Below are 9,607 nucleotides of genomic sequence, written 5' to 3'. Positions count from 1 at the left end.
GCCTGTTGCCGCTGGTAAATTACATAGCATTAAAAAAATAATGCTTTTCATATTAGGCACTAATTAAAGGTTGGGACAGCTTTAAAACAAGAGAGGGAGGGGGGAAATCAAAGAAAATATAAAAATGTTCTTTCAAGAGTTATGGGAGGTTAATAAAGTAGGTCTGTTAGAGTGAGCCTACTTTGCCCCTAGCTACAGCCAAACTGGAGCCACCACAATTGGGTCTCAATAAGATAATGATATTCCTTTCTCTGCTATTAAAAGCCTCCCAGTGCAAACTTAAAATGATTTATTTAATTTAGGAAATTATGAGGTGTAACTTCAAAGCCCGAGCCGTTAGTAATGGAAAATACCAGGTTGTTTAAAATTATAATAATAATTGTTTGGAGGACTCAGGACATCAAAGTGTTTTCATCAACAAATGCAGAGGGGTCCGGAGGAGGTTGGAAAGAGTCAGAGGAGGTGGATGGAGTTTGGATTTGATTATTATGAACCTTATCAGGGCAGGATTCAGGATTCCCGCAGCCTGGTACTCTGTTCTGCTTTGAAGCAGGCTATTTTGGAAAGTAATTTTACTGCTTTTTATTTAGTTCCTAGCAGGGAGGGAGGTGAGAGGGTTGTTGGGGGTGGGAGAGGGATGGAGGGGTCCAGGAGTTGACAGCAGACTTTTCCTCATTGCTCTCTGGCCGATTTCATTGATTTCATTAAGGAGGCCTACAGCATCACCAATCTTGAGATTTCTTTTTTTAACTTACATTGAAGGGGAAAACAGGCACAATCAACTTCACCAACTGGGCCCTGTGACTTCAGGGAGGGGTGTGTGTGTGTGTGTGTGTGTGACGTGGGTTCTTTTATAAATGAGGTTTATGTTTATTCCAAACCCAGCAGTGGAGAGGGATTGGGGGTGGGGAGGTGGCCTCTCCAACCCGTGGCAAATGAGCGGCTTTTATAGCAAAGAATGGCCGTGGGAGTTTTCATTCGGTCAGACAAGGTTCTGCTCAAAGGCAGGGATCCTCTTTTCAGTCGGGTCAGGCAGACGTTTCACCAGCGCCTGCTCTCAGCCAGCCAGGCCTTTGCCGCTTACCTCCTGCCGGCCCTGCTCCTCCCCAGGGCTGCAAGGGGGAGGAGGCTGTTCAGGCTGAGCCTCAGGTCCCCTGTGATGGAGAAGCTGGCACCCTGGGTGAGAAGCCCCTTACAGCAATGAGGGGTGGGGAAGGAGATGCAGAGAGGGGCTCCAGAGCAGGGCTGTGCTGGGATCTGGGCTGGGGGGTCTGGAGGGCTCCCTAGGGTCCTTCATCCCTCAACTCCTCTAAGACAGGTCCTTCAGGGCCCCCTTTGCCAGACTTCACCTCCTCCAGGCTCATACTTTGGCCTGAATTCTGCTGGCCCCCTTTATGGACTCTGGGACCTTAGTGAGCCCCTGAGCCTCAGTTTCCTCACCTATAAAATGGCATCAATAATACCTCCCCAGGGGGGTGTGCAATGACTGGATGAGATGAGACAGAAGATGCCGAGTTCCATACTTAGTAGGAGCTCAATACATAGGATTCCTTCTCCTTTCCGTCCTCTCTGCTTCCTGAGAGCAGAACCGTATTGCTGGAAAGTTTTAGATAAAAGCCTTAAGAATTACAGGAGGGCGGGTGGAGCTGTGTGCCAGTCTCCCGACAGCTTAGGCGACTATGGCCAAAACCGGCACGCGGACATCTTCGGTTTTCATTTCCAAGGCGCGCTGCGCGGGTCCTTGGTGACTCGGGGCCCTCTGTCACCGCAGGTTGTTGGTCTGGTCCCTGAGACGCCTGGCATACCAAGCCCGACATACTCAGGGACTCTGGCGACTGCCAAACCTAAGGCGGGGCCGGCAGTTCGGAGGGAGCCCCAGAGCACGGCGCACCGGCGGCCCCGCGGACCTCTGGCCGCGGTCTGGGCCCCTGTAACCCGGCCACGTCCTCGACTAGGGGGTAACCCCATCCACCCAGGAGCTCTGTGGTGCATGTATTGGAGCCTGAGCAACTCTTTTCCCCTGTCCCGGCCTCAGGTTTTCGCTGGGATTTAGGGCGATTGAGGAAATGCGCAGGCGCTTAGACGGTTTCCAATCCACCCCGCTGACCACGCAGGACGCAGCCCGGATTCTCCGAAAACCACTCTGGCCCGTGACCCCCTGCTCTCCGGGGCAAGCTGACTCTTAACCCAGAGGCGGCAGTGTCTCCGGATCCCCCATCCTGGGCTGAGGTCGCCGGAGGCTAGGGTCTGAGAGCCCCCGGGAAAGAAGCTCGATGGGCTGGTTCATTAGGGACCCAGCTTGGCGGCAGATGACGAAACCGGGAAGGGCTTCCGCCTTCAGAAAGGGCATCCCGTAAATGAGATGGCCCAGCGGGATGGCAAGGGCACACGTTCGGGGAGATTTGAGACGCTCTTGCAGATCATTCCAGCTCCGGAGTGCAGTGGCGGAGCTGGGAGAAATCGGTCAGACCCCAGCTTCGGAGGCGATCCCTGGGTTTGGATCACACTTCGCAGAAGAAACTCACCGCCCGACCTTGGGAGCCTCTGCCCGACCGGAAAATGGAGTTTCCGGAGCCCACCTCTAAACCGGGTGTGGCACAAAGCAAACGGACGAAAGCGCTAGTCTTAGTAGGCGTCAGGTTCCAGTCTCCTCACCTCAGTCTTCGCACCACCGTTTTCCGCTCCCTTCCGACTTGTTCCCAGGGTCACCGGAGCCCCTCACCCGAAAAGAGCCCTCGGAAAGGTATCATCAATGGCCACTTGGTTTCTTTGTGCAACAGAAAGCAGAGTTTGATTCTTCCCCGCTTCCTCTACCCATTACCAATTTATTTTCATGGTGATGCCTCAAAACCCAAGCCTGACCCCCGTTCCGTAGCCAGTGGAAAGGCAGACTGCAAAGCAAAGGGCACTTGAATGGACTACCTTCCCCCTACAAACCGAAAAGAGCATTTGTTCGAGATCGATCTCCTTGGAAGGGAGATAGGAATGGTAAACGGAATGTGATTTCACACAGTCCTGAAAGGGCAACAGGCATCCATCTATCCTGCACCCCATCCCCCAAGTGAATGCATCCAGTTACCATCTCCATTTGCAAAGAACTATATAGGTCCGTTCCCTCAGCTTGTTTTGTTTAGCTGAGAGATTTCAAGTTCAAGATTTTTCCCTTGAAAAACCCCTGATTCTGGCCTATCCCTGGGCCCTGCCACTTCTAAGCTCATCTTTCACTGATTTGAAAAACTCCTAATAGCAATTTTCCTTGAGTAACACAAGCTGCCAAAGGAAGCAGTTCAAAGTCTTTTGCTGTTTTCAATGGACTTCCCTACCCCAGGCTGAATCTGGCCACAGCTCTTGATTGATTCACATTAAAATCATCATAAAAATCACCAGGCCCCCTCCCCCATTTGGGTGGCATTTCTGGGTTAAGTCCAGCTAAAGAACACAGAGCGCCTCTTAAAAATAATTGTGACTTTGGACAGACTTTACTGCAATAAAACAAACGTTTAATTTAATTCAGAATAAGAGATAAGAAATAACTCTTCAATAAAATATATAAAATTATACAAGGCACCCTTTCAAAGGGATAAAGGTATACTTGGGACAGGGAGGGGGTGCTGGATAGAAAGATTAAATACCAAGGAGCTATATGGGCTGTCTGACAACACCATTTTTTATCAAGTCAAAACATGGCTTTACCCTCTGCCCCCAATATGTTAAAAAGTATATAAATTTTTCTAATAAGTTTAGCACATACAATAGGTACACACAGAGAAAGCATGATTTTCTTCTTTTTGGGTCTATTCATTGCTCAAGAATATTTAGCATATAGACAATGGTTACAAGATACTCATTTTTTTTTTAAAGCAGAGAATTAACTACATCCCTCCCCCAAATTGCCTTTGCAATGTGTGAGGACTGACATACCCAGTGGTTCACAGAAACCATCAATTCCTCCCAACATGCTTTAACTTTTCTCTCCCCAATTATCTGAAATGAAGTTAAGCAACAGCCTTGAGAGGAATTAGGAAGGACCTCCGTTTTCCACCTTACCCCGGAGGACTCTCAGGATTCTAATCTTTTATTGATCTTACAAAAACTTTTAATAATGTGTAATAAACAAGGTGGAGAGGGGGGAAAAATATAGGGCCAAATAGGGTCATGTCTAGTGAGTTTTCGATCTATGTGAGTTTTCAATGCACATGAAAAATGCAAAAACATGGTGTGTCCCTTCCCTGGGAGGAATCTCTCCATATCTACTCCTTATGCAAGTAATGTCTAATTCTAACGTTTGTTTTCCATAAGCTAAAGTCAGTTATTCCATCCAAATCACCAGATTTCAGCAATTTTAGCAAATAATTTGTCTCCCCCATAAGAAAAAAAACAACAGGTAGACTTAAGCAGTATCTTTTAGGAAGGTGATATATAGAGAAAAAAGATATATATATATATAAATTTTGCCTTTCAAAATAATTTGATTTTTATGTCTGCTGTATAAAAATGTATTATATTTTATTATATATATATTTATATATAAAAACTGTCAGAGCCAATCTTTTATGAAAGGGGTGGGGGGGCGCATCTGGCAGATTAACCAAGAAAACAGGGCTTGGGTGTCCCCAGTCAAAAGAAGCAATTTGAACTATGTCTGTGGCCCTGTCGACCTAGCCGCTGAGGCTGAGGGTGGTGCATGCAAGGTTTGTAGAGCGGGACTGTCTTCTTGGAGAGGGAGGGGGGAGGCTTTTAAACAAACATCCATCCCGGAGTCTATTGAGCTGGTCTTCCTTAGGATAGGTGGTACATGCCATATCCCACTGGAGTCGCATAGAGTCCGACGGGCGGGATGGGGAGCACAGGTCTATGGAAAGGGTAAGATGCACCATATAGAGATGCTGCTTGCAGGGGAGAGTTGATGGGGAAAGGGAGGCTGAAGCCGGAGGGCAGCATAGGTTTTGCAGCCATTTTCAGCTTTTCCAGTTCTGCCTCCTGCAGTCTTTTCGCCTTGGCTCTTCGGTTCTGGAACCAGATTTTGACCTGGGTCTCTGTGAGGTTCAGAGAGCTGGAGAACTCTGCCCGCTCTGCAATGGAGAGGTACTGTTTCTGGCGGAACTTGCGCTCCAGAGCGAGGAGCTGGGACGTGGTAAAGGGTGTGCGGGGCTTCCGATTGGTCTTGTGTTTCCGCAGGGTGCAGGTGGTGGGGCTCATGTGTCCTAGGGAATAGAAATGGAGAGTGAGTTAGCAAAAGAAAGTGGCTTTGTCACCAGGTATGTCCATGTGGGCGGGAGGGAAGGGCTCCTCTTCATCATTCAAAAAGGAACCTCAGTGAAAACCATGTAAGGTTAATGTGTTTTTTGGTGGTGGAGGGTCGAGAAGGACCAAACTTAAGTGAATTTGTTGTTTTGCTTTAAAAAATTGAATCTTTTTACAAAAAGTTGGGCAGTTAAATGGTGTCACAGAATTTTCTATATGGCAAACAAACAGCATTAGAGATCATAAAACATGAACACATCCCTGATATGCCAAGATAGCTGAGGGTTCTCTGAAAAACAAAACCCCATCTCTTCCTGGTGACTCATCTTAAAGGGGTCCCCTCTCTGTACCAGGAAATGTTGGGATTGCATCAGCATATTTATGAAGGATAATTGTGCCGATAAGGTCTGCTGTAAATTAATAGCATCTTTGGATTGGGGAGCAGCCTCATGCAATAAACAACCACAGAGCTGTCATTCCCTCCAGTCTACAGATTATAAAACCTGAACATCATTTCACAGATCTGGATGTCGGATAACTTTCTTGGCTGGGTGCTTCTGTAATATAAACTTTACAGAAGGAGGGAAAAATTAGCTTGCCCATAAATGTAAATGTCAGGGGAAATCATACTGCCTCCTGAATTGAGAGCATGTGATGACATCTTAGTCATCTCTCCTACCCATTCTATGGTTTGGAGCAAACGTGTAAATGATTAGCTTGTTGCTGGCATTTAGAAAGAAAGAATAACAAGCAAAATAAAGGTATGCCAATGGCATCCAGACTTTACATTTAAAATGGATTCAATTATAGGAAGTCACAGGACAGAGCATCCTTGTGATTCCATAGAATCAACTAACTTTGGGCTTTCCTTAAACGGAATGGGGCCTGGTGGGGGGGGGGGAGCTAAGGGACAGATGCTAAAGAATTCATTTTCTGCATGTGGCTTTTATGAGCTATGCTAATTTTCCAAATGCAGCCACAGTAGTAAGTACTCCAAAGGAGAATGTTGCATTTCTTGTTTAGTTACTTTGGTGGCCCAAGAAAGTTTACACTTCATAGTTGAGGGTGACACAGCACAGGTGCCAAGCCAGCCTCCCTTTCCAACGAGAAATGGACTTGTCCTAATGGGACATTATTAACCATCACTTTAAGTGATTAAAAAAGAGAGGTAGTGGGTTCTGCACTCAATCAAAAACCAGAAGTCTGGGCAACGGATGGATGAGCAACTACCACAGGAGTGCATACTTCTGCATATGCTAATCCCTAAGTAAGCCAGAGACCTAGGGGTGCCTACTTCTTAATTTGCAAATAAAATAACAACAGAGGCTCAGAGATCTGTGAAATTCTCACTCTTCAAAGACTTGACCGGGCTGCTTGGGAGAACCCAGTGGTCACAGCACAGACACCAAGCTTCTAGAGTCTACACTTGCCCCTGTTGAAAGGAACTCCGTGCCTGGGCAGTCATTCCGCTGATCCTAGGGGCTGCATTTGAATTATGAAGTCCAGGAGATGGGTATCTTGCGGTATATCAAAGCTATAAGGCTATGAGGCTTCCTACCCAGCATACTACTCCTCACCCTCCCATCCCCACTCCATTTTAAACCTGAGGAAGGATGAGATTATACAAAGCAAAACAGCATCGGTCCTACTGCCTATGAATAACAAAACCCGGCCTGGGTAAGTGGCTCCCTCCTGCCCCAGGCTCCGGCCCTAGGCTCCCGGAACCCACAGCTTCTACCACAGGGGTCCCGAGGCCATCTCCAGGCCTAAACCACGACTGACCCACTTTTTGTTTTAAAGTTAAAACAAACTTTAAAGTTTATTTTAAAGTTAAATCCTTTCTCATAATCTCTGATTTTTCTCATGAGAAGGCCACATCCAGGGCTGCCTTACCTTGGGCCCTGGCAGGCATATTTACAGAACTCCAAGAACCTAAGTAAGTGGAAATCTCTGACCTCTGGATACCACTCCCTGTAAGGTCTGAATCATTGATGTGAGGCTGGGAATTGACCCAGGCCTATGAATACACAGACACTCAATATTTGTCAAAACAAATTAAGTTATTTAAAGTTTCTGAGCCTCTATTTCACCATCAATAAAATGGGTAAGTAACACTGATCCTGCAGTTCAGAGTACCAAATTTTAGAACGCCCAGAGTCCTGGGCTGCCACCAGGTAGGTGATCATTAAATGTCCCCAAGCCTTTCTTGTCAAGCCCAAACTCGATGTGTGCAGATTCCTCTGAACTCTGCTGAAATGTCCTCATCTGTTACTGGGAGGCTGGCTTCAGCCACAGAGATCAGATAAGATAATATGGTGAAAAGTGCATAAAGCACTGTGCAAACTTGAGGTTAAATTCTTTGAGTCCTTAATCTCCACGCCCTTTGAATCTTTTGGAGTTTCTAACAGGGTGGAGAAAGACGCCAGAGGGGACCGCCACTGACGTCTGGTTATATGGCCTTGTTCTGTTCACAAAATACTTGTTTCTGAGTTTTCCCAGCTGATGGAAATAGGGTAAAATGTGCTGCTCCTAGCTTTGGGAAAAAAAATCCCTCCGCAGGCCCCTTCTCTCTCACTTTTCCTAGAGGTACAGTGAGGGCAGAGACATCTTAAAGGTCAGGAGATGTAAGTAAAAGGAGCTATAGGAAATGAATGGTTTGTCCAAATTGCAAAAAATACCCAAGGCCCCCAAAATAGATGTAAATGCTGGAAGAGAAATCAGCTTTCCTGGGCCTCTCTGTTCTTCCTTATTGGCAGGAAGCGGGGTGCAGGTGTTTCAGCTTTTCCTTGGTCTCTCTGAGTAGAAGGATCAAAGGTGGCCAGGGCTAGGGCTTGGACACCAGGGCCCCTTGCCCAATTCTGCCACTGTTGGTGACCTGGCTGAATCAAGTTCAATCCTCAAAGTCTGGGTGTCTGAAAACTGAGATAACCACAGGTCCCGGGCTTCTCCCCACACTTCGAGGTTCCAGCGATGACCGGGATATGGTGAACTAATAAGCATCACTTTGTAAACTCAAGCGCTGCTGGAATGCTGTTAATTATTACTCTGAGCCAAGCGGAGCCCCACGCCGCTGACCCCAGCCCGCTCCCAGCGAAGCGACTTGCCGGCCGTCGGGAGATACTTCTCGCCGCATAGGTCTCTGCCGCCATCCCTCCGAGGGATCGTGCTTCGATGCCCCAGGGACCAACGGAAGATGATCACTGCTACCCCAAAGTCCGATTAGATTTTAACGAGCTCATCTTTAAAATGAGGGCACACCTCGCAGGATTGTGAACTTTGAAAAACAGTAAGGCACTCCGCTTCTGCCTAGTATATTTCGGGTGCACATTAAACGAGAATCCTTCTTCAACTCCCTAGACTGAAACCCCGATGGACAGTGAGAAAAAGCTAAGTGGCCTGAGCGCAGGGCTGTGGGCTAGAGAAAACGACAATCGAGCGATCCCAACCCAGCTGGGTTCACCCTTCAAAGACCAGGGAGTTGGCAATTGTATAGAATACTTTGTGTAGCTGGGGGATCCCGAACACGCGCTGCGCGGCTATCACCCAGAAGGTGTCTTGGATGCCGCTGGACTCTGGGGATATTAAGGGGCCAAGACCTTGCAATGTTTGCTTTAGGGGACACAGTACAGGGGGGCCTCCGTACCCATAGCTTGGAATACTGGCCCCTAGTTCCCTCCGGTACCCCGCGCACCCCACCTACTCCTGGTCCCGGCTCCCGCAGGGACTCACTTGGCGGCGGCGAGTATCTGCCCGGTTCCTGCATCCACGCCGCTCCGTCTTCTGAATTTTCCGACTTGACCGAGGCGGTCTCGAAGGGTTTGACCAGCGGCCCGGGGCTGTGAGCTTCCCGGACGCCGTGACCAGGCAGCAGAAGCGGCCGCAGGGTGGCCCCGGCGGAGGCGCTTTCGGCTGGCCGCGGGGACGTCTCCTTGGGCGGCTTCTTGTCCGACATGAGCGCCTCCACACTGAAGGGCAGGCTGGAGACCTTGACGCGGCGCTCCTCCGCTGCCCCTTCGGCGCCCCCAGGCCCCGGGCCCGGTCCGGCCACCATCGCCGGGCCCTCCTCATCAGACGAAAACAGGTCATTGCCTTTGGACGGAGAAGCCATGACTTCTCTGCCCTACGTAGCTCCGGGCGCGCGACTCCGCTGGCAACCCGGCAGCTGCGACTCAAACTTTTTTGGGGGGGAGACGGGAGGGGCGCGCCTGGAGCTGTGCCTTTCCTCCAAGGGGAAGTGAGAGACTGCGCTCAGCCAATCCGCGCTCGCCCTGGCGCTGACGCCACGGATGCTAGCCTCCGATTGGTTCTTCCAGAAGAGGCTGGGACTTTTTTTTTTTTTTTTTTTTTTTTTTTAAAAAAATTT

The 9,607-nt window shown here is 48.7% G+C and overlaps 1 protein-coding gene across 1 annotated transcript; it reads right to left on the bottom strand.

The window, feature by feature from the left end:
* Positions 1 to 4,482: 4,482 nt before the first annotated feature.
* MSX2 (msh homeobox 2) lies at positions 4,483 to 9,377 on the bottom strand. The gene is made up of 2 exons (XM_010853525.1): positions 8,974 to 9,377; positions 4,483 to 5,204 (listed from the first exon to the last, which is right to left on the bottom strand). The coding sequence occupies exons 1-2, from the start codon at positions 9,350 to 9,352 to the stop codon at positions 4,780 to 4,782; spliced, it is 804 nt and encodes a 267-aa protein (XP_010851827.1). The 5' UTR covers positions 9,353 to 9,377; the 3' UTR covers positions 4,483 to 4,779.
* Positions 9,378 to 9,607: the final 230 nt, after the last annotated feature.

The sequence above is a fragment of the Bison bison genome, unplaced genomic scaffold (genome assembly GCF_000754665.1).
Source record: "Bison bison bison isolate TAMUID 2011002044 unplaced genomic scaffold, Bison_UMD1.0 scf7180017864329, whole genome shotgun sequence".
Lineage (NCBI taxonomy): Eukaryota > Metazoa > Chordata > Mammalia > Artiodactyla > Bovidae > Bison > Bison bison.
This window is presented reverse-complemented; position numbering and strand designations above follow the sequence as displayed.